Source organism: Salvelinus fontinalis, chromosome 9 (genome assembly GCF_029448725.1).
Source record: "Salvelinus fontinalis isolate EN_2023a chromosome 9, ASM2944872v1, whole genome shotgun sequence".
NCBI lineage: Eukaryota > Metazoa > Chordata > Actinopteri > Salmoniformes > Salmonidae > Salvelinus > Salvelinus fontinalis.
The window spans coordinates 34,612,017-34,636,302 of record NC_074673.1 but is presented as its reverse complement, the minus strand read 5'-3'; the positions used below and the strand labels follow the sequence as shown (position 1 = coordinate 34,636,302).

The 24,286-nt window shown below is 40.2% G+C and overlaps 1 protein-coding gene and 1 long non-coding RNA gene across 3 annotated transcripts; one reads left to right on the top strand and one right to left on the bottom strand.

The window, feature by feature from the left end:
- Window positions 1–691: 691 nt before the first annotated feature.
- Window positions 692–3,308, bottom strand: LOC129862474 (uncharacterized). Its single transcript, XR_008760767.1, has 2 exons — window positions 2,708–3,308; window positions 692–2,595 (listed from the first exon to the last, which is right to left on the bottom strand). It is a non-coding gene; the product is annotated as an uncharacterized LOC129862474 (long non-coding RNA).
- Window positions 3,309–3,310: 2 nt separating this feature from the next.
- Window positions 3,311–11,350, top strand: LOC129862473 (lysM and putative peptidoglycan-binding domain-containing protein 4-like). 2 transcript variants are annotated; one of them, XM_055934190.1, is made up of 3 exons: window positions 3,311–5,155; window positions 8,287–8,562; window positions 9,287–11,350. In XM_055934190.1, exons 2-3 carry the CDS (start codon window positions 8,296–8,298, stop codon window positions 9,833–9,835), a joined length of 816 nt encoding a protein of 271 aa, XP_055790165.1. In that variant the 5' UTR covers window positions 3,311–5,155; window positions 8,287–8,295; the 3' UTR covers window positions 9,836–11,350. The 2 variants fall into 2 exon arrangements, with proteins under 2 accessions (XP_055790165.1, XP_055790164.1); XM_055934189.1 differs by having other exon boundaries at window positions 8,284–8,562.
- The last annotated feature ends 12,936 nt before the right edge of the window (window positions 11,351–24,286 follow it).

Genomic DNA, 24,286 nt, shown 5'->3' with positions numbered 1-24,286 from the left:
CAGATTCCACAGCCACAAGGTCAAAAATGGCAAATAAAATGTGCTTTTTGGTCTAAATTTAAGATTATGGTTAGGCATAAGGTTAACAGTGTATTAAGATTAAGGTTAGTTTTAAAATCAAATTTTAAGATATATTTTAGAAATGGGTGGAGTTTAGCCATAATTACGACTTTGTGGCTGTGTTAACGAGCGACGACCAGACTATCAAAGTTTAGTAACGGTCATCAAAATTGTTAAAATGTTTTAAAAACAATTCTAATAAATGCAACAGTTGGACAATGGATGAAGATATTCCAAACTTTTGGCATTTTTATAATCCATCAGATATTGACTGAATTATACCACATAAAACATTTAACTGATACTCACAAATAATGAATGGAGTTAAGTGATTTCGGTGAATTCAGGTATCCAATTTATTGTAAAATGCAGGTGCACAACTTGTCAATGTCACAACTGGTTTTAGAAATAGGTGAACTTATATATATGTATATTTTATCAGGTCGGATAAACACCCAACAATACAGGTGGCATGTTTTTGTTGTTTTGCACACCAAGCAATGAGTTTTTTTATTGAGGCCAATGAGTGTGGCTTATTTGCTACGGGAGATTTATTTGATCTAAAATAATTTTCTTAATGCTTAAATTCTTAAGAGTGCACTGATATAAGTAGGACACGTGACATCCCGGCAACTTTGAGAAAAAACACTTTATATCGCATATTCATAACATAGCATCTCTCCATTGAATACAGGCGGTCAACAACAACAACCTTCATCGAAAATTAAAGAATATTACAATAATGAGATGTATCCACCAATCCAAAGATTGGTGCCGCTTAGTGTATTCTGGTTACACACTAGCGTTATTAATTTACCATCTCGGTCAAAAAAAACAAACAAAAAAACGTTTTAGGCTAGCTATACTTTCTTTCCCTTGTCCTGATTTACCTGCCCAAGGGAGTGATCGAAAATGTACACATTTGTTACCTGGAGGAAATCAGGGGAGGGTCATGCTTTTTCAATTTCAGTCAGGGTGAGGGTTTAGTATTTCTAAAATTTTGTCCAGGTGAGGGTTATGTAATTTGTAATCGATTAACAAACCTAATGCAATGGTAAATCTAAGTGCTGGTGGTAGTTCTATAGGTTTGTGGGAGTGTCAGCAATATTTTTTCTATTTCACAGCCAAAATTATCAAAGCACTGCTGGTGGTGGAGGAAAGGGCTGGGTTTTGATGAATAAACCAGTTGTGGGTGGTTTGAGGCTTGGCCCCTCACTGGCCAATCAGAACGTTCTCCATGGCTAAATATGTGGTTGCTTCAAGTTGTATATTTACAGTCTTTTATGTACTGTCTTGGAGTCAAGTCCAATGTTAGTCCGTAATAGTTTGTTAAACAGCTTACAGAAACGAAATAACTAAATGTAGACCCATTCCATAGTTGCTAAAAATGTTGACTGAAAACAGGTTCAAGTTAACATTGTTCTAAGCAATTGCATGGCTTCAATGTGGAAATATATACATAAACTCAGCAAAAAAAGAAACATCCCTTTCTCAGGACCCTGTCTTTCAAAGATAATTCGTTAAAATCCAAATAACTTCACAGATCTTCATTGTAAAGGGTTTAAACACTGTTTCCCATGCATGGTCAATGAACCATAAACAATTAATGAACATGCACCTGTGGAACGGTCGTTAACAACATCTGCACAGGATAGGTACATCCGAACATCACACCTGCGGGACAGGTACAGGATGGCAACAACAACTGCCCAAGTTACACCAGGAGCGCACAATTCCTCCATCAGTGCTCAGACTGTCCACAATAGGCGGAGAGAGGCTGGACTGAGGGCTTGTAGGCCTGTTGCAAGGCATCAGTTGGACACCGGCGCTCCTGAAGAAGGTTATCCAGACGGCTGGCCATTGCGATGAGAGCGTCCAAGGATTTGTCGTCATCCTGACATGCCAGCTCTGTCTGGACCGCTTTGCGCAGTCCACTGCGGAATAGTGTGTGGTGCACTGGCTCATTTCATCCGCTGGAGGCTGCCACAATCTGAAAGATGAGGGAGTACTCCGCAGCGGTCTGGGCACCCTGCTGCAGTTGGAAAAGTCGCTCACCTCCCACTATGCCCTCGAAGACCGCCCTGAAGAGAGCCATGAACCTCTCATAGGAATCTGGCTTTTCCTCTCTCTGACGGCCGTAGCCCACTCCAACGCCCATCCGTTCAGCAGGGAAATGACAGTGGCAACCTTGGACCTCTTGGTGGGGGCTCCCGTCTGATAGGCGAAATAGAGGGAGCACTGGAGTAGGAAGCCACGGCATTTTGATGGAGTGCCATAGAACTTCTCCAGAAGGGACAGTTGGGCATCGCTGACCTGGGTGGACGGCTGGGGGACTGGCTCCTTGTGACGACCGCAGGAGGCCCTCAGTCAGAGGGATGGAGAACCTCGCTAGTGGTGTCGGAGGTGGAGAACCTCCTTCCTGGTCATACCCAGTAGAGCCAGCTGGTCATGGTGTTGGTGGAGTAGATGACAGTGTTCCTCGACAGTCTGGAAGACAGTGTAATCTTCTGCTGCCATAATTTCTGAGGCAGTAATCTATAACATATTCACAGGGAGTCAAGAAGCAGAGTTTAATAATGAGACTATACAAAATAAGACATGAAAAGCGTACTGAACATGAGAGAAAACAATACTGAATGATACTTACTGAGGGCTATATGAAGGGAGAGTAATCAGGGTGGTAATGAAGTCCAGGTGTGCTTAACGATGGGGAGCAGGTGTGCGCAATGATGGTTGCCAGGACCGGTGATTAGTAGATGTGAAGTCGAGCGCCGGAGGGAGCAGGAGTAGGCGTGACACTTCAACAACATGCCTATACATTTTGCATTTAGGCTGTATTACATGGAACTTCAAAAAATATTTATCTAGAATAAATCAAATTGAAATAAAATGCCTTATTAGGCTATTCAATCATTCTACTGTAGAGTGCCTTTGAATTCACTTGTAGAAACAAGTTTGGACAGTTTGATTTGAGGATCATGCAGTGAGCTATGAATGCCTAGTTTGTTAATTTAGCCTAGCAGATCCTCTTATATTCTCATTCCCTAATCACAGTCAACATATCTATTTTGTAACAACAATATAATGGAAAAAAAATGTATAACTAAGAAAATGATAGTTTCTGGAATTAAAAAAAGTTACAAGTGCATATACCGTAGGCCTATCTGATGATATGCAGCTGCTCTGTTAAAAAACAAATGGCTTTTTCTCAAATTCATTGATGATCAGATACTTCAGTTGTAACTGGTTCTGTTGCGCTTTTCTTTTCTTTTTTACAGTTTATAGGCAATTTTAGCAATGTTCCAAACTTAGACTATCCTCTTTTTCAACAATAGCCTTAATAGAAACGAAAACCTCTCCGGTGCTGCAGCATGCGCTCATTAGCTACCTGTGAGCTGCTCCTCCCCTCCCTTTATAGACATGTTGCATGCAGCCCTGCTGGATGTGACACAGATAAACCACTGTTTTCCTACTGAACCCACATTCACAGGGAAGTAGGACAATGTAATAGAGTTTAGTTGGTAATCCATAATCTCATCTCACCCTGTCAAAGTAATTTCACTCTTTTTTTTCTTTTTCTTTTTTTTAACCAGGTACTGAGGTTGACTGGGAACCCATTCTCATTTACAGCAACAACTGTGGGAGCAAAACTCATGACTAGTTTGAAGAGTTAAAACAGAATGGCTATATAAGGAATGGAACATATAGGGCCAGGGCCCCGCTACCATTATAACCTATACAGCTGTCAGATGTGGACATTAACAAGCAATAACTGAGATGGAAAGATGACGGCGAAAATTCAAGGGAAGCTATTTTCACATAGAGGGAGGGGATTCTATACGTTATGAAAAGGCAGAATCCTATAAAGGCAGGACTCTGTGATATGAGAATTTAGTCTTTTCCATGGAGGCGCTCGGCTCTGTTACGTTTGTAAAATATTATTTTCCATGGAAGGGCTCGGCTTTGCTACTTTGAATTAAAGTCTATTATTGAATTCACAAGTTCTAGTAAGAGTGTTATATTTCTGAGTCAATATTCCACCACACAACCGGGGAATAGTTACATGGGAGAGGAGGGGGGATGAATGAGCCAATTGTAAACTGGGGATGATTAGGTGATCGTGATGGTATGAGGGCCAGATTGGGAATTTAGCCAGGACACCAGGGTTAACACCCCTACTCTTATGATAAGTGCCATGGGATCTTTAGTGACCACAGACAGTCAGGACACTCGTTTAACATCCCATCCAAAAGAGGGCACCCAACAAAGGGCAATGTCCCGAATCACTGCCCTGGGGCATTGGGATATGTTTTAAAAAAGAGTGCCTCTTACTGGCCCTCCAATGCCACTTCCAGCAGCATCTGGACCAACCCTGAAGCAAGCCAGCAGTGGAATGTAGGGTGGTATGCTGCTGGCAATTGTTATTTTCTGAATGAACAGTAGCCTAAGTAACTGTCTTGACTGAGAATAACATGATTCAATGAATGCATTGTATGATTAGCTTAAACTTTAACTCATGACTTCTACAATTAAATTGCACTTTGTTAGCTCAAGGTTTCCCAAACTTGGTCCTGCCCTAGCACTACACAGAGTATTCAAATAATCAAAGCTTGATGATGAGTTGGTTATTTGATTCAGCTGTGTAGTGATAGGGAAAAAAACGAAACTTGCACCTGGAGGGGTGCCCCAGGACTGAGCTTGGGAAACCCTGAGTTGGCTGGTGGCTTCATGTCATACATGCAGCATTCTGTTGAGATTTCCTTCCCAGATACATATTTGAAAATGTGTGGGCTTTGGCGCAGTATCTTCACCCTAATGGTCAACGTTGGTGAAATCTATCTTTTGATTGGTGCATATTTTTGTCAATATACCCTGCTACACTGCCACTGAGTTTGCGCACCACAGACCTAGGATCAGATTTCTTTACCCCCAAAATAAGGTTCTCCATATAGGAATGATCAAATATCTGATTCTGAATCGGTACCTCAATCCACAGGCTGACTGTCATCATGGTTGTCTGAGCCGTGTGTCAGTTCTGGCAGCTTTGTGGGAATTTGACACTATGGGAAAACTAGATGAGTTACTTTAAACCCGGGTGAGTTGCAAGCTCAAACCTTATTAACTTGGTAATATGATGTGATATGGATTTACGTATTTTGTCAATTTTATTTTAAGATTGATTAATAAACTAGAGTTTAACGTTAGCTAATTTTGGCTAGCTCGAATGTTACGTCAGTGAGTGAAGGAAGCAAGCATGCAATGTCAAAAATATATTCCGCCGTTTAGCTAGCTACTGGTAGTTGTTAACGTTACCACGTAGCTAACTAGCTTGCTGGTTATTTTGTTCGTCCTGTCGTTTTATGGTAGGTATAGTTAGCTAGCTATCTCTTTTCATAGTTGAATGCCACTTTGTATGTCCTGTTGCTAGCTAGGGTGGGTATAATTTGTGGAACGTTCCAACAGGAATCTGTTCTAAAAACGTAAAGTACAAGGTTGCCAACAAACAACGCATACAAAGTAGCACGATCAACTCACCACGTAGTTTATTCTTAATGTTTGTCCATAGGCTACCAGAGTGAGAACAGACATTTTCGGAATAAACGTGGTGAGTGAAAAATTGAATGAAATAGCCCTCTCCCTACCCGGTGTCTTATTCGGCCGCTATACAACTTTGAATGCGTAGTTTGCTGACAACCTTGTTATTTACGAAGTTTTTGGTACAGATTCTCGTTGGAACGTTCCACATTATACCAACCCAACAAGTCTAGACTAGTATGAGGGCTGGCTGTTGCATGTCTGCAACAGTTCATGGCACCTAGTCTGATTAATCAGGCTGTTATACACAATTAATGGGTAGCTATATACAGCCTGCAAAATCGTGTAAATATTTCTTACAAGACAGAATGTTGAATACAATTACAAGCTTTACATTTACACTCTACCGGTTGTCTGTGCGGTCTGTCCTTCAGCTGCTCGAAATTTGAGACAAAATATCCACAGGAAAGTATTCATTGTTTACCCGACTTTTCAGAGAGTCAGTAAGTAATGTGGTTCAGTTCACACCGAGGTAAAGTTAGTTTTATATTGGATATTTATATAGCTATTGAACCAAGCATACCATGACAATGAAAATGGTATGTTCTGAATCAGGGGAGGATAGAGAACAATCAGAAATTGAAATAGGAATAAAAAATACAAAAATGAAAAATTCGCACGCAAATTTATTGATTGTTCTCTATCCTCCCCAGATTCAGAATATACCATTTTCATTGTCATGGCATGCTTGGTTCAATAGAACCAAATATCAAATGTAAAATTAGTTTTACTTATGTACCTAACCATATACTTAGTAGCACTCTACAAAGTAGGGTAAACAATACTTTCCAATGGATATTTTGTCTCAAATTTCAAGCAGCTGAAGGACAAACTGCACAGACAACCTGTAGAGTAAGTTTAAATGTAATTTTATTAAACAATCTGGCTTGTAAGTAACATTTACATGATTTTGCAGGCATTAGTGTCAGGCTGTATATACCAATTAATTGTGTAATATAGCCTGATTAATGAGACTACATTAGTGGCAGTCGGTGCCGTTTAAGATGAAGGAGGATACATTTTTTCTTATTTTTATGAGCATTGCCTTATTTCTATTACAGCATATTGGATGACTGTTATTCATATTCCATTCACCTAGCTCAATGTAACATCGATAGGTTTAGGCTACTACATGATACTCCAATTTTCCCTATACCCATCATGGGTTTTCTACAACCTAGCCTATGAAGGAAAGTTTACAACGTAGTTGCACAGGTCGAGAGAATTTTAAGAAATCAAAGTGACAGACAGTGACACATTCAATACCGCCTTACACACTCTTGCTTGCATCTAGCTGATCTAGGGTGTAATCATTAGTCCAACAATTGCAAATTAGAGTTTTTATTGGACATTCATGTATGTTTATCTCCATTTCATTCCATTGGGTTACGTTTAAGAAAAGTTTTTCAACAGAATCGGCGGAATGAATACACCCCTGATCACACACACACACAGTCCACTTTCATAGCAGCCATATCAAAACAGCATGATCACTTTGCTCGTTGTGTATATATATATATATATATATATATATACTTATTTCTCAAAACTATCTACACGCTCTCCTCTCACTTTTTCTCTTTGCTTGTGGACAACATATCAGCTGTCTGTGACCAGGTGAAAAAACCTTTCCAAGCCAAACCTTCATATCATGACTGCTAACCTCTACACACAGCCTACATTGTTGTCACCTCATAGTCAACATAGCTACTACAACTGATGCATTAGTTAACCCGCTACATTCATATACAGTCAGAAAGCAGTTTTGCGGGCCCCGGTGGCAATAAATTAATACAACCAAAAGCTTATCTTGACTTGGAAGTTCCAGTGTTGGATAGCCATAGTCAGCTAGCATCCCTCTCTGTTTGAGCTGGGTGTTTGAGTAGGCTAAACTAGCTAGTTGCATTCAGCTAGCTCAGTTAAAGTCAATGTAAAAACAAAAATACAACCAAATATCTCTCTTGCTTCTTAATTTTGGAAGAAATTAATTTGTTCAACTACTATCTCCCTTTGAGTTCCACTACTCACCACATTCTATGCACCGCAGTGGTAGCTAGCTGTAGCTTATGTTTTCAAGACTATATTAATTATCTGATCATTTAACTGGGTGGACAACATCTCAGTTCATGCTGTAAGAGCTCTGATAGGTTGGAGCTTGGAAGTTGTCATAATGACTGTAAGTCTATGAAAGGGGGTGAGAACCGTGAGCCTCCTAGGTTTTGTATTGAAGCAAATGTACCCAGAGGAGGACAGAAGCTATCTGTACTCTGGCTAGACCATGGCGTTACCCTACAGAGTGCTGCTGAGGCTACTGTAGACCTTCATTGCAAAACAGTGTGTTTTAATCAATTATTTGGTGACATGAATATATTTAGTATAGTTTTGTATAAATATTTCACTATTTTAATCTTTATGAAATTCACTGAGGAGGATGGTCCTCCTTTTTCTCCTCTGAGGAGCCTCCACTGGACTACATGGTCCCTAGACTAGTTGACTAATTGGCTGTTCACTACCTACAGAAACAATGTCAGTGGTACTTTTTATATTCAGTTTGCATAGCTAGCTACATATTATAAAACCCTTAGCTATCACACTTAACAATTTTGTGTGTTTTCTGTCCACCTAAAGTAGCTAGTTGTGATGCGGAGAGGAGACCCTGTTCCCCGCGCCTTCCAGGCCCCAGTGGATGTCCATGCTAGTGTAGATGGCCAGGTGTACATGTTCAGGCGAGGCCAGCAGAATGACTCTGCTGGCTCTTCAGAGGAAGAAGAGTTCAATGTGATGGAGTTGAGGCCCCGGGGGTGGCACGAGCTGGAACAGGACAGACGCGGTAGCCTCATGCTGCTGGAGAGGGACGTATTGGTTGGGGACAACCTCAACAAACTTGCGCTGCAATATGGCTGCAAGGTAAGTCCTGCAGCCCATGTATTTGCTGGCAGCAAACTGTACAGTGTACTGTACAGCGGTGGTGTAAAGTACTTAAGTACAAATATTTAAAGAACTACTTAGGTCGTTTTTGCGGGGGTATCTGTACTTAACTATTTATATTTTTAACTACTTTTACTTCACTACATTCCTGATGAAAATAATGTACTTTTTACTCTATACCTTTTCCCTGACACCCAAAAGTACTCATTACATTTTGAATGCTTAGCAGGACAGGAAAATGGTCAAATTCATGCACTTATCAAGAGAACCTCCCTGGTCATTCCTCCTGCCTCTGATCCGGTGGACTCACTCAACACACGGGCTTCGTTTGTAAATTATGTATGAGTTTTAAAGTGTGCCACTGGCTATCTGTAAATAAAATTAAAACAAGAAAATAATGTGTTCTGGTTTGCTTAATATAAGGAATTTGAAGTGATGTATACTTTACTTTTGATAGTTCAGTATTTTTAAAAACAAATACTTTTAGACTTTTACTCAAGTAGTATTTTAATGGGTGACTTTTACTTGAGTCATTTTCTATGAAGGTATCTTTACTTTTACTCAAGCATGGCAGTTGGGTACTATTCCCACCACTGCTCTACAGGACACTCTACGTCAAGCACTGTACATACGTGTCTGCATAGGCTACTGATACTGTGTGTTCACATTATGCCAATATTGACACTTGTCTTCCTCTCAACAGGTGGCAGACATAAAGAGAGTGAACAACCTGATTCAGGAACAGGATATATTTGCTTTGAAATCAATCAAAATCCCTGTGAAGAAACACAGCTTATTGACTGAGGCTAACGCAGAGCTAAAGGAGCCAGATCCAGGAACCTCCAATTCAGCCACACCACTGCCCCAGCCACAGGGCAAACTTACAGCCAGTTCCCCTGGTAGGCCACATCTACAGGAGTACACCGACTACCTCAAGGAAGTGGACCATGACATTGAGAGACTGATCCAAACCACAAATGCACAGGATGAGGTTTTTTTAGAGGCTGCAGAAAGGCCACAAAAGTTGGGCTCCAGAGGCCAGCGCCTGACCAGCTATGGAGCAGACTGGGGCATCCAGTGGTGGAACGCTGTGGTGGCCATGCTCCTGATAGGCATTATCCTACCTGTCTTTTATGTTGTTTATATCAAAACCTCAAACAGCTCAGGGACAGGCCTCAGCACAGACAGCCCTAGGAGCACTTTTAGCAGCCAAGAGAGTGTGTCTCTCAGTCTGAACAAACCGAACACTTAATTGAGGGAAACAATGTCTATGTACTTCATGCTTAACTTTGGTCAACCAATGTTAGCCATAAGTACAATCACTTTGAATCCCTAAATAATGTTCTGCTTAAAGGTCATGAAAGTATTGCCTTAACAAAGCTGTGTTTGCTGTGTAACATTTCTTTACACAAGCTGGAAGCTTTTACTCTAGTATGAATTTTTGTATGTGCTTTACCAAGTATATTGGACTTCATAGTTACTGATTTTGTGTGCCTTATTAGATGTGTGACTTATCCAGTCAACTGTTCTTTCTTGTTTGTGCTAATTATTTTTGAATGTATTTTAACACAAGTGGTTGCTTTGTGACATTACAGCTTCAATTTAATATAGATATTCAGTTTCGGACTTTCTTAGACAGTCTGAACTAATGGTACAAAATGTTTTATTTTTCTATGATAAGGATATAATGCCAACAGTGCCATTTACAGAGATGTGTATGAACTAACATGTTTGTCTTTTGTTTCAATACTTTATTAAGTGCAGTAAATGTCCTTTAAAGGGATAATTGTGGATTTTGGCAATGTTGCCCTTTATCTACTTCCTCAGGGTCAGATGAACTCGTGGATACCATTTTTATGCATTTGCTTGCATTGTTTTGGTAGTTTTGTGAGTCAATGCTAACCAGCGTTAGCGCAATGCCTGGAAGTCTACTTTTCCCATAGACTTTCAGTTATTGCGCTAATGCTAGTTAGCAACTTCCATCAAACTGCACGCAGATACAGTACATAAAAATGGTATCCACAAATTCATCGGACTCTGGGGAAATAAAGGGCCTCATTGCCAAAACCGCCGAACTATCCCTTTAAACTAGGAATTAAAACTCAACCATGCATGCATAAAATGTCCGCGTGCAGGTCTGTGAACTAGGCTATGCGGTGTGTCACACTGATGTAGGCCAGAACTATCAGAAAGCAAAGCAGTCAAAGGTTTTTCAATACTGCTGCCATGGTCTGTTTCAATCAAGTGCTCTTACTCTTTGTGCCAATCAGTTAATGTTACTCCTGGAAAAATATAGCCTGATATTCCTATTGGCTTCGATCCAAAAGAATGGTGAGAATATGTGAATGTATTAATTACTCCGGTTAGTAACAACCTTTATAAGTTAGCAGTAGTGTTATTTTCCAAAGTTACAAAAGTGTTTTGAGAATGTATGAACCATTCAAGAGGGCTCAAATTATGAATCATTTGAAACATGTTGGCAGTCTTGTATCAAACTGACCCTTTTCAGTATTTTCCCCATTACTTTTTAAATTGGTTAACAAAAATTATTTACAAGCATAGCCTAAAGTATGTAAGGCACAGGACCAGTGTAACATGACTACAGTAAGCAGTGACACAATGAAACTATTTGTTCCAGGTCGAAGTTTTAACTGTTGAAGTTAGTTGTAACTGAGCTGTGTGTGTGTATATAAATAAACGCAACATGTAAAGTTTTGGTCCCATGTTTCATGAGCTGAAATAAAAGATCCCAGGAATGTTCCATACACACGAAAAGCTTATTTCTCTACAATGTTGTGCACGAATCTGATTACATCCATGTTAGTGATCCTTTGCCAAGATAATCCATCCATCTGACAGATGTGGTATATCAAGAAGCTGATTAGTCACTGACTTGCCAAGTTAAATAAAAACAGCATGATTACACAGTTTTGCTGTGGACAATAAAAGGCCACACTAAAATGTGCAGTTTTGTCACACAACACAATGACACAGATGTCTCAAGTTTTGAGGGAGCATGCAATTGGCATGCTGACTGCAGGAATGTCCACCAAAGCTGTTGCCAGAGAATTTCATGTTAATTTCTCTACCATAAACCACCATCAACGTTTTAGAGAATTTGGCATTAGTCCAACTGGTCTCAACCGCAGACCACGTGTACCACGCCATCCCTGGACCTCCACATCTGCCTTCTTCACTTGCGAGATCGTCTGAGACTAGACACCCGGACAGCTGATGAACCTGAGTGATTATGTCTGTAATAAAGCCCTTTTGTGGGGAAAACCTAATTCTGACTGGCTCGGCCTGGCTCCCCAGTGGTTGGGCTTATGCCTTCCCAGACCCATCCATTGCAGCGCCCCTGCCCATTCATGTGAAATCCATAGATTAGGGCCTAATGAATTTATTTCAATTGACTGATTTCCTTATATGAACTGTAACTCAGTCAAGTTGTTGCATGTTGCGTTTATAATTTTGTTTAGTATAGTTTGCAAAAGGCCAGAAGCAACTTATCTTTCACTACACCATGCTGTTTTTTATAGCCCATCAGTTTAATACATTTTAAAAGCAGGTAATATATTTGAGGTTTTGAAAATGGTACATACCTTAATGTATTTACTTTATGCCTTATACTGGTTGAGATGAAAACAAAAGCACAACAGTGCTTCAGTTCTATATGAGTGTTGTATTTCATTCAGTATGTGTGTGCCTTCTTCAATCCCTGTTAATAGGGAATTGTTGCATTATTCACAGTCAAATGTATTACTTGTCATGTTTTGCATTGTATTTTTAATTTTTAAAAATAATATTTGGGCTATATTATTTGCCATTTTGTTACTGTTTATTTCTCCACTATGATCATATTTTATTTTAATATAACCATAGTTCTGAAGGTAGAAATCATGTACTATGACTGAATAATCGCTGTCGTTTCTCCTGATTTAACTTTTATCTTCAATAATTCACTGTTTGAGAGAATAAGAGGTTTACCTATATAACACAGCCCACGTGGACATTTAATCATGTAGATAACATTGGTGGTGGAGCATGTAATAATGTAATTTATGTGGAACCGTTTTCTTGTATGTGGGTGGCAGAAATATTCACATTTCATCATATTGGTGCACTGTGCGCAACCTCCGCATTAATAGCTACCATTCGGAAGAGGGCGTAAAAGAGCCTGGTTATTTTTCTTTTGTGGCTGGCAGTTGACATGGAGGAATTTATTGTGCAAATTTTGACCTCTCTTATATACAATAAGTGGTGTATTCTTAAATTCAGCTGGCAAAGCTGGCGGACCTACTTACTGCCACAGTCATACTCTGGACCTAGTTTTATCCCGTGGAATAAATATTGTGGATCTTAATGTTTTTCCTAATAATCTTGGACTATCGGACCACCATTTTATTACGTTTGCAATCGCAACAAATAATCTGCTCAGACCCCAACCAAGGATCATCAAAAGCAGTGTGCTATAAGTTCTCCGACAGCCCAAAGATTCCTAGATGCCCTTGCAGACTCCCTCCACCTACCCAAGGACAACAGAGTACAACAGTCAGTTAACCACCTAACTGAGGAACTACATTTCACCTTGCCTAATAACCCTAAAAACAAAAAACATTTGTCATAAGAAACTAGCTCTCTGGTATACAGAAAATACCCACGCCCTGAAGCAAGCTTCCAGAAAATTGGAACGGAAATGGCGCTACACCAAACTGGAAGTCTTCCGATTGGCTTGGAAAGACAGCACGGTGCAGTATCGAAGAGCCCTCACTGCAGCGTCGATCATCCTATTTTTCCAACTTAGTTGAGGAGATTAAGAACAATCCCTAAATTTATTTTTGATACTGTCGCAAAGCTAACTAAAAAACACCATTCCCCAAGAGAGGATGGCTTTCACTTCAGCAGTGATAAATTCATGAACATCTTTGTCGAAAATATCATGATCATGAGAAAGCAAATTACTGACTCCTCTTTAAATCTTCTTATTTCTCCAAATCTCAGTTGTCCTGAGTCTGCACAACAATGCCAGGACCTAGGATCAAGGGATACACTCAAGTTTTTTAATACTATATCTCATGCCACTGATTAAAAGCAGTCATGGCCTCAAACTTCAAGCTGCATACTGGATCCGATTCCAACTAAACTACTGAAAGAACTGCTTCCTATGCTTGACCCTCCTATGTTGAACATAAGAAACGGCTCCCTATCCACCAGATGTGTACCAAACTCACTAAAAGTGGCAGTAATATAGCCTCTCTTGATAAAGCCAAATCTTGACCCAGAAAATATAAAAAACTATTGGCCTATATCGAATCTCCCATTCCTCTCAAACATTTTAGAAAAAGCTGTTGCGCAGCAACTCACTGCCTTCCTGAAGACAAACAATGTATACGAAACGCTTCAGTCTGGATTAAGACCCCATCATAGCACTGAGACTGCACTCGTGAAGGTGGTAAATTACCTTTTAATGACGTCAAGGCTCTGCATCTGTCCTTGTGCTCCTAGACATAGTGCTGCTTTTGATACCATTGATCACCACAATCTTTGGAAAGATTGGAAACCCAATTTGGTCTACACGGACAAGTTCTGGCCTGGTTTAGATCTTATCTGTCAGAAAGATATCAGTTTGTCTCTGTGGATGGTTTGCCCTCTGACAAATCAACTGTACATTTCAGTGTTCCTCAAGATTCAGCTTTAGGACCACTATTATGTTCACTATATATTTTACCTCTTGGTGATGACATTCGGAAACATAATGTTAACTTTCACTGCTATGCGGACGATACACATCTGTACATTTCGATGAAACATGGCGAAGCCACAAAATTGCCCTCCCTGGAAGCCTGTGTTTCAGACAAGGAAGTGGATGGCGGCAATTTTTTAACTTTTAAACTCAGACAAAACAGAGATGCTAGTTCTAGGTACCAAGAAACAAAGGGATCTTATGTTGGATCTGACAGTTAATCTTGATGGTTTTACAGTCGTCTCAAATAAAACTGTGAAGGACCTCGGCGATACTCTGGACCCTGATCTCTCTTTTGACGAACATATCAAGACTGTTTCAAGGACAGCTTTTTTCCATGTACGTAACATTGCAAAAATCAGAAACTTTCTGTCCAAAAATGATGCAGAAAAATGTATCCATGCTTTTGCCACTTCTAGATTAGACTACTGCAATGCTCTACTTTGCGGCTACCCAGATAAAGAACTAAATCAACTGCCTGGTCGCTTCCCCTCTCTCCACTGGGATTCTCTGCCTTTAACCCTATTACGGAGGCTGAGTCACTGGCTTACTGCTGTTTTTGAATTTCTCTCTCTCCCGTACCTGCTGTCTCTAACTGAATGATCGGCTATGACAAGCCAACTGACATTTACTTCCGAGGTGCTGACCTGTTGCACCTTCTACAACCACTGTGATTATTATTATTTGACCTTGCTGGTCATCTATGAATGTTTGTATATCTTGGTTATGTACTGTTATAATCTCAACCCAGCACAGCCAGAAGAGGACTGGCCACCCCTCAGTGCCTGGTTCCTTCCTCTCTAGGTTTCTTTCTAGGTTCCTGCCTTTCTAGGGAGTTTTTCCTAGCCACCATGCTTCTACATCTGCATTGCTTGCTGTTTGGGGTTTTAGGCTGGGTTTCTGTATAGCACTTTGTGACATTGGCTGTTGTAAAAAGGGCTTTATAAATAAATGTGATGAATTGATTGACTGTGGAGTGGAATATATACAGTGCACTTTTAAAAACTGGCTTTTTAAAAGTCCTCTTTTTAATGGCTCAGGGTGGAAGCTGTCCCCCTTTAACCTGTTTGGGCTGCAGGGGCAGTATTGAGTAGCCAGATAAAAGGTGCCCATTTCAAACGGCCTCGTACTCAATTCTTGCTCGTACAATATGCATATTATTATTACTATTGGATAGAAAACACTCTCTAGTTTCTAAAACCGTTTGAATTATATCTGTGAGTCAAACAGAACTCATTTGGCACAAACTTCCTGACCAGGAAGTGGAAAGTCTGAAATCGATGCTCTGTTCTACTTCCTGCCTATAAATGGGCATGATACGTATGAGTATACATGCACGTCATACACCTTCCCCTGGATGTCAAGAGGCGGTGAGAGAAGAAATTTAGTGTTTATCTTGGTCTGAAGTGGAATACAAGCTCTTTGTATGACGTGTCCCCCATTTCCGGTTTTCTGGAGAGCGCGAGGTGGTTCCTGGATTTGCCTTCTGTTTAGCTGCCGTTATAGGCGACTACTATCTCCGGCTTTGATTTTATTTGATACATGTGACCATATCATCGTAAAGTATGTTTTTTCAATATACACTGCTCAAAAAAATAAAGGGAACACTTAAAAACACCGCCAGCATTCAAAAGTGACCAAAACATCAGCCAGGAAGCATAGGAACTGAGAAGTGGTCTGTGGTCACCACCTGCAGAATCACTCCTGTTTTGGGGGGTGTCTTGCTAATTGCCTATAATTTCCACCTTTTGTCTATTCCATTTGCACAACAGCATGTGAAATTTATTGTCAATCAGTGTTGCTTCCTAAGTGGACAGTTTGATTTCACAGAAGTGTGATTGACTTGGAGTTACATTGTGTTGTTTAAGTGTTCCCTTTATTTTTTTGAGCAGTGTAGTTTCATCAGATTATAGAAAATATTTTCGAGAGTTTTGCCGTGTTCCGTTCTCTGACTTTGTTGACGATGGAGCGATTCGTGCCACTTGGCCAGTGCGCTTGCTAAATCGAGAGGGAAAGTGGCCGTTCTAAATCCAAACAACGACTGTTCTGGACAAAGGACCCCTTGTCCAACATTCTGATGAAAGATCAGCAAAAGTAAGAAACATTTTATGATGCTATTTCATATATCTGTCGTGCATGTGAACTAGTCGTCAGCGCCCAACGTTTGGGTACTCTAGCTATACCGAAGTGGATGTCGTAATGAAGTTATTTTTTAGAATTCTAACACTGCGATTTCATTAAGAACTAATGGATCTATCATTTCCTATACAACATGTATTTTTTAGTTATGTTTATGAATAGTCATTTGGTCAGAATATGTGTGTCATAAAAAGTGTCAGAAAAAAATCCGGACGTTGTGGGACAAAATAGCTACGTTAGCAGAATGTATAACCACTGATTTCAGCTCTAAATATGCACATTTTCGAACAAAACATAAGTGTATGTATAACCTGATGTTATAGGACTGTCATCTGATGAAGAATATCAAGGTTAGTCAAAAATTATATATCTTTTGCTTGTTTGTTACGATCGCTAACCTTTTGCTACTGGGAAATGGCATGTGTTTCTGGCTATTGTGGTAAGCTAATATAACGCTATATTGTGTTTTCGCTGTAAAACACTTAATAAATTGGAAATATTGGCTGGAATCACAAGATGCCTGTCTTTCATTTGCTGTACACTATGTATTTTTCAGAAATGTTTTATGATGAGTATTTAGGTATTTGACGTTGGTGTCTGTAATTATTATGGCTGCTTTCGGTGCAATTTCTGATTGTAGCTGCAATGTAAACTATGATTTATACCTGAAATATGCAAATTTTTTGAACAAAACATAGACTTATTGAATAACATGTTATAAGACTGTCATCTGATGAAGTTGTTTGTTGGTTAGTTTGGTTGGTTCTTGGTTAGTTAGGTTGGCTTTGTGCATGCTACCTGTGCTGTGAAAAATGTCTGTGCTTTTTTGTATTTGGTGGTGAGCTAACATAAATATACGTGCTGTTTTCGCTGTAAAACATTTTAAAAATCGGAAATGTTGGCTGGATTCACAAGATGTGTACCTTTCATTTGCTGTATTGGACTTGTTAATGTGTGAAAGTTAAATATTTTAAAAAATATATCTTTTGAATTTCGCACCCTGCACTTGAAGTGGCTGTTGTCATAAGTGTACCGACGCCGGGCTGCAGCCATAAGAAGTTTTAATATAGTATTGCTGTTAGTTTCTTTTCTATACGGAGTTGTAAACAGGGTTCCATTTGATTTCTCAATCCACATATCGAGGTAATAAACATGTTTTGTGTCACATTCAATAGTGAATTTGAGATTGGGGTCAATGTCATTGAGTAATGCCTTAAAGTCTGACAGCCTTTCTCCCGTTCCTCCCCATATGCAAAACATTTTGTCAATATATTGATACCACTTGAGGACTTTATTCTAAAATATTCTTCAAAATGACCCACAAAGGTTAGCATAACTCAGAGCGAATGTGGAGCCCATTGATATTCCTTCCATTTGTTTGGAGGTAGAGTATTCATCATCAAACCTGAATTGTAAACTGGGTGGTTCGAGCCCTGGATGCTGATTGGCTGACAGCTGTGGTATATACCCGTATTCCAGGGGTATGACAAAACATTTATTTTAACTGCTCTAATTACGTTGGTAAACAGTTTATAATAGCAATAAGGCACCTCGGGGGTTTGTGGAATATGGCCAATATACCATGGCTAAGGGCTGTATCTAGGCACTCTGCGTTGCGTCGTGCTAAAACAGCCTTTAGCCGTGGTATATTGGCAATATACCACACCCCCTCAGGCCTTAATGCTTAAATAGAACACTGTAATGTTCACCACCACACATACTTATAACTATCGCAAAGTGGGAGATACTGTCAAGAAACACTGGCATGTTTTATCATCGGACCCAGCTTTGCCAGCTGAATTTAAGGATCCACCTCTTAAATGTATATAGGAGAGGTCGCAATTTCCCCAAAAAATTGGTTCCTGCCAACTGTCAGCCACAAAAGAAAATGAGCCAGCTGTTTTATGCCCTCTTCCGAATGTCAGCTATAAATGCAGAGGTTGCGCACAGTGCAACAATATGATGAAGTGTAAATATTTATGCCACCCACATACAGGAAAATGGTTCCAAATAAATAGCATTATTACGTGCTCCACAACCCGTGTTGTCTATTATATTAAATGTCCATGTGGGCTGTGCTATATAGGTTAAACCTCTCGTTCTCTCAAACAAAGAATTAGTGAACATAAAAGTTAAATCGGGAGAAAAGACAAGGATTATCCAGTCACAGTACATTTTATTACCAAAAACATGACATTTCTACTTTTAGATTTTGTGGCATAGAAAAGTTAAGATACCAGACTTGTAACGGCATTCATCGGAAGAAGGAGAAGACCAAGGTGCAGCGTGATACGTGTTCATATTATTTAATCGAAACTGAACACTAAATACAAAATAACAAAAGGAATAACCAAAACAGTTCTGACATGTGATACAAACACTAAACAGAAAATAACCACCCACAACTACCAGTGGGAAAACAGGCTACCTAAGTATGGTTCTCAATCAGAGACAACGATAGACAGCTGCCTCTGATTGGGAACCATACTAGGCCAAAACATAGAAATACAAAACCTAGACATACAAACATAGAATGCCCACCCACATCACACCCTGACCAAACAAAAAATAGAAACATAAAAAGCAATCTACGGTCAGGGTGTGACAAGACTGGGGAGGTGATATAAATAATACTCTGAGCAAAAGATAATGTTTTGGGATTTTCACCCTCCAGACATTATTTCCTAAAGGTCTAAATGATGAAATGCCTATGTATGTTATGTTGTAAATGTGAACATGAATTAATGCCTCCACTTCAGATCACTCTAATGTTTTTCTTGCACTGTATCCAATGATTTATGAAAACTTACTTGATTTCTTCATTGTGGTTTTACAGACGTGTTTAATACGTTTTATGTACACACCTTATTTGAATATTTATGAAATGCACATTGTTGTATTTGGTAACACTTATTTATTTTCCCTCGACTCCAACCCGATTCGATGCATTGCACGGATCTGGGTGGAGCTATGTCAACATAAAGGTGCTAATTAAAAAAACTCACAAAAAGCTCTGACAATGGTCTTGAGGCCGATACGTAAAGCTTATTAAACAGCAGTGATACTAGAAGAGCAGTGTGCAGGTTTTTCTTTTTCTCTTATTCAACTGTTACCATGCACCTGCAAAAAAAGCTAGCTCAGATGTGCGAGTGCCTTTTGAATTTTGAATATAACCAGAGACAACACAGCTGATGTGTAAACAAAAATATTACGACATTTAGGAAAGATGGCACCGAGAGACATGGCAGCTCTGCTTCTAGCTCCTTAGCAACTTTGCAGTATTTAAAAAAAAAATTGTGTGTTATTTCTTACATTATTAGCCCAGAACATTTTTTGTGTTATTACATACAGCCGGAAATAACTTTTGGATATCAGAGCGACAGTAACTCACTAGCATTGCGACCAGGAAAACAACTTTCCCGAATTCTATCTTTTGTTCGTACCCCCCAGGGCAATTAAACTTATTCCAGAGGCTACCAAGACACCACCAGCGGGGAGAAGAGGTTTTCGGAGTGGAATTCTAGTCTGACCGAGGAGGCATGCACACCATCCACCGCTTACTCGCTAATGTTCAGTCTCTGGACAGTAAAGTTGACAAGCTCAGGGCGAGGATCTTCTTCCAGAGAGACATCAGGGATTGTAACATATTGTTTCACGGAATCATGGCTCTCTTCGAGTATACTGTCCCCGTCCATACAGCCAGCTGGGTTTCAGTACATCGTGTAGATAGGAGTAAAGAACTCTCCGGGAAGAAGAAAAAAGGCGGTGGTGTAACGGCTTTCTTCTGTGGTGGACGAAGGAGAGGACCAAAGCGCAGCGTGGTTAGTGTTCATCATCTTTAATAACAACAAAAAACGTGAACACTACAAAATACAAAACAATAAATGTGGGAAAACCGAAACAGTCCTATCTGGTGCATAGAACACAAAGACAGAAGACAACCACCCACAAAACCCAACACAAAACAGGCTACCTAAATATAGCTCCCAATCAGAGACAAACGGCTAACACCTGCCTCTGATTGGGAACCATATTAGGCCAAACACAGAAACAGGAAACTAGACACACAACATAGAATGCCCACTCAGCTCACGTCCTGACCAACACTAAAACAAATAAAACACAAAAGAACTATGGTCAGAATGTGACAGTACCCCCCCCCCCCCCCCTCCCCCCAAGGTGCGGACTCCGGCCGCAAAACCTGAAGCTATAGGGGAGGGTCTGGGTGGGCATCTGTCCGCGCTGGACGTGGACCCCACTCCACCATTGTCTTTGTCCACCTCCTTAGCGTCCCTTGAGTGGCGACCCTCGCCACTGACCTTGGCCTGGGAACCCTAACAAAGGGCCCCACTGGACTGAGGAGCGCCTCTGGACTGAGGGACAGCTCCGGACTGAGGGGCAGCTCATGACTGAGAGGTAGCTCAGGACTGAGAGGTAGCTCAGGACTGAGAGGTAAGCAGCTTGGTTTGAAGAAATCAACTGTGGGAGCAATTATTAGGAAATGAAACACATACAAGACCACTGATAATCTCCCTCGATCTTGGGCTCCACGCAAGATCTCACCCCGTGGGGTCAAAATGATCACAAGAACGGTGAGCAAAAATCCCAGAACCACACGGGGGGACCTAGTGAATGACCTGCAGAGAGCTGGGACCAAGTAACAAAGCCTACCATCAGTAACACACTACTCCACCAGGGACTCAAATCCTGCAGTGCCAGACGTGTCCCCCTGCTTAAGCCAGTACATGTCCAGGCCCATCCGAAGTTTGCTAGAGAGCATTTGGATGATCCAGAAGAAGATTGGGAGAATGTCATATGGTCAGATGAAACCAAAATATAACTTTTTGGTAAAAACTCAACTCGTCGTGTTTGGAGGACAAAGAATGCTGAGTTGCATCCAAAGAACACCATACCTACTGTGAAGCATGGGGGTAGAAACATCATGCTTTGGGGCTGTTTTTCGGCAAATGGACCAGGACGACTGATCCGTGTAAAGGACAGAATGAATGGGGCCATGTATCATGAGATTTTGAGTGAAAACCTCCTTCCATCAGCAAGGGCATTGAAGATGAAACGTGGCTGGGTCTTTCAGCATGACAATGATCCCAAACACACCGCCCGGGCAACGAAGGAGTGGCTTCGTAAGAAGCATTTCAAGGTCCTGGAGTGGCCTAGCCAGTCTCCAGATCTCAACCCCATAGAAAATCTTTGGAGGGAGTTGAAAGTCCGTGTTGCCCAGCAACAGCCCCAAAACATCACTGCTCTAGAGGAGATCTGCATGGAGGAATGGGCCAAAATACCAGCAACAGTGTGTGAAAACCTTGTGAAGACTTACAGAAAACGTTTGACCTCTGTCATTGCCAACAAAGGGTATATAACAAAGTATTGAGATAAACTTTTGTTATTGACCATATACTTATTTTCCACCATAATTTGCAAATAAATTCATAAAAAATCCTACAATGTGATTTTCTGGAGAAAAAAAAATATAAATTTGTCTGTCATAGTTGAAGTGTACCTATGATGAAAATTACAGGCCTCTCTCATCTTTTTAAGTGGGAGAACTTGCACAATTGGTGGCTGACTAAATACTTTTTTGCCCCACTGTATATACTGTATTCTATTCTACTGTATTTTAGTCAATGCCACTCCGACATTGCTCAACCTAATATGTATATATTTCTTAATTCCATTCTTTTACTTTTAGATTTGTGTGTATTGTTGTGAATTGTTTGATACTACTGCACTGTTGGAGCTAGGAACACAAGCATTTCGCTACACCTGCAATAACATCTGCTAAATATGTGTATGTGACCAATAAAATTTTATTTTATTTTTGTATAATTAAAAATGAAAAGGCGCAACGCTCGCTCACCTTTAAAAATGTACTATTTTATTTATTAAGGTTAAAAGATTTTGTTTCAGCTTTAAATGGCCTTCATCAGAATAATCACACAAAGAGAATGGACAATTTTGGAGAGAAATTTTCAGCTTGTGGTGCTAATAAGAGAGGGTGAGGTAGACTATAAAGATTAGTCCTCTGGGTGAGTGGTACTGTTACCAATGTCTTCACCTAGCGGTAAAATCTCCCGGATCTCCCGGGTGGCGCAGTGGTCTAGGGCACTGCATCGCAATGCTAGCTGCGCCACCAGAGTCTCTGGGTTCGCGCCCAGGCTCTGTCGCAGCCGGCCGCAACCGGGAGGTCCGTGGGGCGACGCACAATTGGCATAGCGTTGTCCGGGTTAGGGAGGGTTTGGCCGGTAGGGATATCCTTGTCTCAGTATGTAAAATGTAATGAAATGTAATAAAATGTATGCACTCTACTGTAAGTCGCTCTGGATAAGAGCGTCTGCTAAATGACTAAAATGTAAAATGTAATGTAAATGTAAAATACAGAAAGGAAACAGTAAAACAATTGGGAAGACGGGGAAAGCGTATTTCAACTGCAATAGATATACAGTGCATTTGGAAAGTATTCTGACTTTTACCACATTTTTTTATGATACAGACCTATTCTAAAATTAATACATTTTTGTTTTTTCTCATCAATCTACACACAATAGCCCATAATGACAAAGCGAAAACCAGGTTTTAGAAATGTTTGCAAATGTATTAAAACAAAAAACTGAAATATCTTATGCGTCTCAAAACGCAAATCAAAATGAGATATTTTGTTTTAATATAATGTAAAAACAATTTAAACTGAGCCATGTTGGTTTAAAAGCCGATTCTTCCAAATTAAAATGGATCACTTTGGTTATGTTGGTAGTCACACCCTTTGCTCTGATACTCGAAATTAAGCTCCGGTGCATTCTGTTTCCATTGATCATCCTTGAGATGTTTCTACAACTTGATTGGAGTCCACCTACGGTAAATTCAATTGATTGGACATGATTTGGAAAGGCACACATCTTTCTATATAAGATCCCACAGTTGACAGAGCATGTCAGAGCAAAAACCAAGTCATAAGGTCGAAGAAATTGTCCGTAGAGCTCCGAGACAGGATTGTGTCGAGGCACAGATCTGGGTAAGGGTACCAAAAAATGTCTGCAGCATTGAAGATCCCCAAGAACACAGTGTCCTCCATCATTCTTAAATGGAAGAAGATTGGAACCACCAAGACTCTTCCTAGAGCTGGCCCACCCAGCCAAACTGAGCAATCGGGGTAGAAGGGCCTTCGCCAGGGAGGTGACCAAGAAACCGATAGTCACTCTGACAGAGCTTCAGAGTTCCTCTGTGGAGCTAGGAGAACCTTCCAGAAGGACAACCATCTCTGCAGCGCTCCACCAATCAGGCCTTTATGGTAGAGTGGCCAGACGGAAGCCACTCCTCAGTTCAAGGCACATGACACCCCGCTTGGAGTTTGCCAAAAGGCACCTAAATATTTATATATTTCTTAATTCCATTATTTTAATTTTAGATGTGTGTGTATTATTGTGAATTGTTAGATACTACTGCACTGTTTGAGCTAGGAACACAAGCATTTTGCTACACCTGCAATAACATCTGCTAAATATGTGTATGTGACCAATAAAATTTTATTTTATTTTTGTATAATTAAAATGAAAAGGCGCAACGCTCGCTCACCTTTAAAAATGTACTGTTTTATTTATTAAGGTTAAAAGATTATTTTTTGGCCTTCAATGTGCCAAGCTTTTAGCGTCATACCCAAGAAGACTCGAGGCTGTAATCGCTGCCAAAGGTGCTTCAACAAAGTAAAGGGTCTGAAACGTACTTATTTTTATAAAGTTGCAAACATTTCCAAAAACCTGTTTTCGCTTTGTCATTATGGGGTATTGTGTGTAGATTGATGAAGAAAAA

What these genes read in the sequence shown, in the direction of transcription:
- LOC129862473 (XM_055934190.1), top strand. Translation starts at nt 8,296, where the DNA reads ATGCGGAGAGGAGACCCTGTTCCCCGCGCCTTCCAGGCCCCAGTGGAT. An exon ending in CGCTGCAATATGGCTGCAAG is followed by an intron (nt 8,563 to 9,286) that starts GTAAGTCCTGCA and finishes TCCTCTCAACAG; the next exon opens with GTGGCAGACATAAAGAGAGT.